General features: G+C 40.5%; 1 protein-coding gene across 1 annotated transcript in view; it reads left to right on the top strand.

Moving 5' to 3' along the window:
* Positions 1-523: 523 nt before the first annotated feature.
* Positions 524-7889, top strand: part of LOC103517054 (acetylcholinesterase-like) — a gene marked incomplete at its 5' end in the record, with an annotated part of 14907 nt that continues 7541 nt past the window's right edge. Inside the window, 2 exons of the mRNA XM_008482063.3 lie at positions 524-669; positions 1264-1416. Of these exons, the coding sequence (XP_008480285.1) occupies positions 524-669; positions 1264-1416 (299 nt within the window). The remainder of the gene's footprint in view (positions 670-1263; positions 1417-7889) is intronic.

The raw sequence follows: 7889 nt of genomic DNA on the forward strand, positions 1-7889 counted from the left end.
AATAAATGTGGACAGGTAGGCCAATAAATGGTACGTTTTTTAGGTGGGCGAATAAATGGTACACTTACCCTAGTCGACCGACCGTGATCATTGTCGACTGAACCATCCACACTGCCTCGACAACATAGGTTCACCTCGTCGATCGACGGCCGGTCGACTATGTGTGGACACACCTTCAAGATGAATCGCTCATTCCGAAAGGTGATTTAGCTGAAAATTGTGAATCTCCATCTTGAAGAGTTATAACTTCATTTTATCTAAAATCTGTTGCCAGGCTAGTTAGCTTGGTTGGAAGCGCGTCTACCTAGTAAGCGCTAGGCCGCGGGTTCGATTCCCACCCGGGGCGGATTTTATCCCGAAGAGATAATGTTCGTTTTCGGAATGGCTGGCTTTCCTCCTTACCCTGTCTTCCTTCTCTTTTCGATTTCGGGACGATAAGACCTTAGCGGTTACAGTTCCCTCTGTCAAACCTATTAAATAAATAAATGTCTAAAATCAATATTTCGCTTCGTTCGGTTGACAGGGACATACTTCTTGCTGTACGATTTCATAGACTACTTTGAGAAGGACGGTCCGAGTACTTTGCCTAGAGAAAAGTTCCTCATTCTGGTCAACCAGATATTCAAAGTCAAACCGGAATCAGAACAAGCTGCAGCCATTATACATGAGGTAAGGACAGAGGTTACAACTTAACGTCAATAAGGGTTTTAAAGGTAGAAACACACTACTATCACGTCACGTGAGCTCACGTGACGTCAGGGCAGTGTGGCTATCATGAACCAAATCACCTATACTAGGTACCTTAACTACCTACTACTCATATTATGGTAGAACTTTGAACCACGTCTTTCTGACTCCCCATGAGTTCACGTGACATGACAGTAGTGTGTTTCGTTTCTGCCTTGACTTAACGTCATGTGTCAGTTCAAAACCCTCAATAATTGAGGGAGATGTGGGAATTATTCCCACATCATGAGTTGGGGTCGGGAAAAGTACGAAGTGGCCTCCAATTTGAATACCAAACACGCTCAAAGTTGCTTAACTTCAATGATTCATTGTGCCGAGGCTTGGAAATTTATTCTCATTTATTTGAGAAGTTGACCACATAATATTGGAGCTCTTTGGGTTAGGTTAGGTGGTAGAGAACTCCAACAGCGTTAACCTCGCCTAGTGTATTATTATTTTTTACCTTTAACTCAAGAGTGTATTATTATTTTAAATTTAATATGACTTATCCTGGACTCGAACCCCTTCTACTTCCAGTACACGGATTGGGAGAATGTCATGGATGAACATCTAAATCAGAAGCTCATATCTGATGCTGTGGGGGATTACTTCTTCATTTGTCCTACCAATCATTTTGCGCAGACCTACGCCAGTCGGGGAGGCAAAGTATACTACTACTTCTTTACACAGGTAAACATTTTTACTCCGTCCTTCCTTTATTATTACTAATGATAGTAATGATAAAAGGTATAGTGGACGGACTATTGTATTCGCTTCGGTGTCCGTCAGTCAGTCTGTCCCCATAAACTCAAAGCGAGAAAGTTTTAGATAACACTTCAGTCGTTATTTTAAGACCGGTTTTAGCGTCACCTGTGTTAAACTACGCCGAGCAAGGCCATTACTTTCTTTAAAAGAAGGTATGGAGGAGTAGATTAAAGGAGGGTAACGCTGACCCCAAATAAAGTTGGGAAAAGGTGCAGTAAAAGAAGAACAAGAAGGAAGGAGAAGAAAATAGAGAGAGCTGTAGCTGCTCAGGTCTGATCGTTCCGAAAGTGAAGAGAGAAGGAAGACAGGATTGAAGAAAGCCAGCCTTTACCAGATTTCCCAGAACAAACCTTACCTGTTTCGGATAAAATTCTCCCGGGGATTGAATCCGCGACCGAACAAAGGAGGGTAACGCCGACCCCAAATAAAGTTGGGAAAAGGTGCAGTAAAAGAAAAAAAGAAGGAAGGAGAAGAAGAAGACAGAGAGAACTGTAGCTGCTCAGGTCTGATCGTTCCAAAAGTGAAGAGAGAAGGAAGACAGGATTAGAGAAAGCCAGCCTTTACCAGATTTCCCAGAACAAACCTTACCTGTTTCGGATAAAATTCTCCCGGGGATTGAATCCGCGACCGAACGCTTCCAAGACAGACGCTTTACCAACCACCAGCAAAATGTGCTACAATTACAACCCGACACCAGCAATGTGCTGAATGGGTTGTAAAAACTTTTCACAATTTTTTTTCAATATTAGGTATTATTATTTTTCCCATTATTAATACCTATCATTACTGTTATTTGTTGGAATGTATTCTGACATTTACATGGGATATAACCGAGAGAACCCAGGTAAATACAGTCGAACCTGGATAAACGAGAATCCAAGGGACCAGCTCATTTTTTCGTTTAAGGCGGTTTAATACAGTATTATTATTTTTCCCATTATTAATACCTATCATTACTGTTATTTGTTGGAATGTATTCTGACATTTACATGGGATATAACCGAGAGAACCCAGGTTGGAAGGTCGAATCCCAGAAGTAATACGACCTACATAAAGGTTAAAGTGTCTACATAATTCTCTAATTGGAAAAAGGAGAAGTAAATAATTTACCCTCCTACAAATTGTCAATATAACTTATACCTAGTAGGTAGGTACTCACACACCTATGTATATATATATTGTCAATGGAATTGATATAGTGTGCGGGCGTTTGGAAAAATCAAATCATTAAAAGTACCTTACATGATCATTAGTAATGTCATTACTAATGATGGAATTCCGGATTTTCTGATTTCTCATCATCATTACTTATTGGAAATAATGACATTACTAATTATTGTGTAAGGTACCTATTATAGGAAAAGTAAAAGTTCAAGTCGAAAAATAATGACGTAGGTACACAATTTCACAGTGTCATTTTTCATAAGAAATATCAGAGAGACGGAATTACATCCCTAGCGACGTCATATGGGAGTACAGATGCCACAATTTCACAGTGTCATTTTTCATAAGAAATATCAGAGAGACGGAATTACATCCCTAGCGACGTCATATGGGAGTACAGATGCTATAGGAAAAGTAAAAGGTCAAGTCGAAAAATAATGACGTAGGTACACAATTTCAAAGTGTCATTTTTCATAAGAAATATCAGAGAGACGGAATTACATCCCTAGCGACGTCATATGGGAGTACAGATGCGTAGTAATAATGTAGGTAGGAGCAATAAGGAGAGGCAGTTGAAGATATCATCTGAAATGCAATGAGTGGGACGAAAATGAGAAACTGGGGGACCGGGGGGACGTAGAACAAAAAAATGTGAACAAGTCACCTAACGAGAAATGATAATAGAGAAGAAAAAGAAAGAAGAGGAGGAGGAGGAGGAGGAAAAGGAGTATGAAAGAAGAAGAAGAAGGAAATAGGGGAATCGCAGAACAAATGTGATAAAGACAAGAAATTCCGAGAACGAACATTATCAGATTTATCAGTTCAGGATAAAATTTGCCCCGGACGGGAATCGAACCCGCGGCCTAGCACTTACGAGGCAGACGAGCTACCAACCAAGCTAACTAGGTTGGATGGACATCCTTTTTTATTGGTCCACCGGACCAAATTTCAGACTACACACAGGAGTCTGGCGGACCAAATTTTGGTCCGAAAAATGGTCCGGTGTAGTCCGGTCCGCCTAACCTGTAGCCCCCTTAAGAGTATCTATGTATGTTCATCTTGATGAACCTAACTCTGATGCACCTGACCCAAAGACTTGAAAACAAAGGACGCTCTTTGACCTATGCATGGCCTTGAGTGTAATCTTCTGTACAACCTTAAGTCCTAAAGGTACAGATACCTAACTACCTACCTATGTATGTACCTATATATTATAGGTAGTTAAACTTTTGAAGTTAACTAGGTAGAGGAAACTGGAAGAAGAGGGGAGGGGGGACGATTAAGCGACAGAGGAGAAAGGGGAGGGAACTAAGAAGTAGGTAAGAAATTAATATAAGGAGTTAGTAATGAGGGAGAGAGAGAATTAGGAGAGGGGAGAGAGAATGTGGAATAAGAAAGGAGGGGTAGGACGATTAGAGGATAGAGAGTAGTAAGCAGATAACGAAGAAGGAGGCGAAGAAGAGGAAGTAGGAGAAATAGAAGAAAAGCAGAAGAAGAAGAAGGAGGAGGAGTAGAAGAAGAAGGAGAAGAAGAAGAAGAAGACGGAGGAGCAGGAGAAGAAGAAGGAGGAGGAGGAGTAGAAGAAGAAGGAGAAGAAGAAGAAGACGGAGGAGCAGGAGGAGAAGAAGGAGGAGGAGGAGTAGAAGAAGAAGGAGAAGAAGAAGAAGACGGAGGAGCAGGAGAAGAAGAAGGAGGAGCAGGAGGAGGAGAAGAAGAAGAGGAGAGGAGTAAAAGTCACTATTACCTATGTAGGTAAGAACTTAGAAGAGAAAACCAGAGAAAGAGATGGAGGAGTGGAAGAGAAACTAAAAAGAAGAAAAGTAAGAAATACTAGACCGTAAGGAATTAGAAGTAAATTTTTTAACAGACAACATAATCTGTAGGTGAGTGGAAAAGCTCCTTTTGGAGAATCCTGCCACATTAAATAAAGCCATAAAAAATAATAATAAATGAAAATAAACCCAAGAGGTGGTGTAAATCACATAGTGGGTATCAAATTAGACTTGCACGTCGGAGGTCCCGGGGTGAATTCCCGGCGGGGTCGAAGTTTTTTCGGCTCCGTGCTTGGAGTTCGTGGTACACTCAGCCTCGTGAGGACAATTGAGCAGGTACTTTAATTCGAGTAGCGACCAGTGGCGGCATTACCAGTTTAAAAAGATTATTGAAATATGGAAATTGATTGCAAAGGAGGCACAATGTTGTGATATCCACAAAAGTTGTGAAAAAGCTCTGCTTTACCACAAAGAATTTGAGATTTGATCGATTGATTGATAGATAGTTACCTACATATGTACCTATAGTGAGTATCACACTAGACTTGCGCGCCAAGATGAAGAGAGACCTATCCTATCCAATTCCCCAAAAAGAAAGCTCTCCAGAGAGACAAAAAAATATTCAGAGATAAGAAAGAGAAGGAGAGAAAAGTGATAGAAAAAAAGAAAGGGAGGAAGATAGTGGAAGAAGGAGAGAGAGGGAGGGAAAAGGAAAGAGATGAAGATAGTGAGAAGTGAGAGAGAGAGAGAGAGAGAGAGAGAGCTTTCTCCTATCCTGTTTTTCTTCTCTTCGATTTCGGGACAATAAGACCTTAGCAGTTACAGTTCCCTCAGTCAAATCTCTCTCTCGAAAAAAAAACTTAAATTTCATTGGCCTTTGAGTCAGTGTTTGTGTCCAAAGTATCCTAGCACTACCTTACGTTTTTCTCCTATCCTGTTTTTCTTCTCTTCTATTTCGGGACAATAAGACCTTAGCAGTTACAGTTCCCTCTGTCAAATCTCTCTCTCGAAAAAAAAACTTAAATTTCATTGGCCTTTGAGTCAGTGTTTGTGTCCAAAGTATCCTAGCACTACCTTACGTGGTTCATAATATCTATTATGCAGGTATTACCTACATAGCAGTAGCCTATCGATAAGAGGATGAGATTCTATTGATTCAAATTCACAATTTAGACGGTAAAAAAAAACTCTCTCTCGCTCAGTTTCTCTCTCTCTCTCTCAATCACTCCCTCTCTCTCTCACTCAGTCTGAAGAAGCACGTGACATACAAATGCTGCTAACCACTCAAATGTCAACAGGCACAAGTGCGAGAGAGAGAAAGAGAGAGAGAGAGGGGGGGGGGGGGGGGGGGGGATGAAAAAAGTAAAAAAAACTCTCTCTCTCTCGCTCAGTTTCTCTCTCTCTCTCTCTCTCTCTCTCTCTCTCTCTCTCTCTCTCAATCTCTCTCTCACTCAGTTTGAAGAAGCACGTGACATACAAATGCTGCTAACCACTCAAATGTCAACAGGCACAAGTGCGAGAGAGAGATAGAGAAAGAGAGAGAGAGAGGGGGGGGAGGGTGGATGAACAAACTGCGATAATGAAGAAAAACAAGGACAGAGCAGAGAGAGAGAGAGAGAGAGAGGGAGGAGAAATAGGAACGAGAGGGAGAGAGAGAGAGAGAGAAGAGCAGAGAGAGAGAGGGGGGAGGGAGTAGAGATAGGAACGAGAGGGAGAGAGATAGAAAACAGAGAGAGAGAGAGAGAGAGAGAGTATGTTTTGATTGCATCATAATATCAAACGTGGCAAAGTTGTAAACATGAATAATAATATGTCATTATCTCCCTCTCTCTTTCTCTCTCTCTCACACACACACACACACACACAGCTTGTTTACTTTATATCAAGCCTAAATAAATAATATACCTACCTACCTATGTAGGTATGTATCTTTACTCCATATCTATATAATATGTATATGGGTGATAATAAAATAATGATAATTTGATAAGGTCATAGGTGAAGGAATAAAATATAGGTACAGGATGGAAGTAAATTTTTTAACAGACAACATAATCTGTAGGTGGGTGTGGAAAAGCTCCTTTTGGAGAATTCTGTCAGATTAAATAAAGCCATAAAAAATAATAATATATGAAAATAAACCCAAGAGTTCGTGTAAATCACATAGTGGGTATCAACTTAGACTTGCACGTCGGAGGTCCTGGGTTGAATTCCCGGCGGGGTCGAAGTTTTTTCGGGAAGCGCCTTGGAGGAGAGAGAGAGAGGGAGTAGAAATAGGAACGAGAGGGAGAGAGAGAGAGAGAGATAGAAAAGAGAGAGAGTATGTTTTGATTGCATCATAATATCGAACGTGGCAAAGTTGTAAACATGAATAATAATATGTCATTATCTCTCTCTCTCTCCCTCTCTCTCTCTCTCTCTTTCTCTCTCTCTCTCTCACACACACACACACAACTTGTTTACTTTATATCAAGCCTAAATAAATAATATACCTACCTATGTATGTATCTTTACTCCATATCTATAATATGTATAAGGGTGATAATAAAATAATGATAATTTGATAAGGTCATAGGTGAAGGAATAAAATATACAGGATGGAAGTAAATTTTTTAACAGACAACATAATCTGTAGGTGGGTGTGGAAAATCTCCTTCTGGAGAATCCTGCCACATTAAATAAAGCCATAAAAAATAATAATAAATGAAAATAAACCCAAGAGGTGGTGTAAATCACATAGCGGGTATTAAATTAGACTTGCACGCCGGAGGTCCTGGGTTGAATTCCCGGCGGGGTCGAAGTTTTTTCAGCTCTGTGCTTGGAGCTTGGGGTACACTCGGCCTCGTGAGGACAATTGAGTAGCTACTTTAATTCGAGTAGCGACCAGTAATGGCATTACCAGTGTAAAAAGATTATTGAAATATGGAAATTGATTGCAAAGGAGGCACTTAGTAATGTTGTGATATCCGCAAAAGTTGTGAAAAAGCTCCGCTTTACCACAAAGAATTTGAGATTTGATCGATTGATTGATTGATAGTTACATACCTATAGTGAGTGTCACGGTATCACACTAGACTTGCGCCCCAAGATGAAGAGAGACCTGTCCTATCCGGTTCCCCAAAAAGAAAGCTCTCCAGAGAGACAAAAAAATATTCAGATATAAGAAAGGGAAGGAGAGAGAAGTGATAGAAAAAAAAGAAAGGGAGGAAGATAGTGGAAGAAGGAGAGAGAGAGAAAGGGAAAAGGAAAGAGATGAAGATAGTGAGAAGTGAGAGAGAGAGAGAGAGAGAGAGAGAGATGATAAGTACATGAGCAAGAAATGATGAAAGCGAAAAAGTTAATTGGCCCTCGAGAATTTATCTTGAGGCCATTTTCTCTCTCTCTCTCTCTCTCTCTCTCTCTCTCTCTCTCTTTTCTCTCTTGTAGGTATATTTTCTACGCAGTAGAATGTGACAAAATCTA

Source organism: Diaphorina citri, unplaced genomic scaffold, assembly GCF_000475195.1.
Source record: "Diaphorina citri unplaced genomic scaffold, Diaci psyllid genome assembly version 1.1 scaffold1735, whole genome shotgun sequence".
In the NCBI taxonomy this organism is placed as follows: Eukaryota; Metazoa; Arthropoda; class Insecta; order Hemiptera; family Psyllidae; genus Diaphorina; species Diaphorina citri.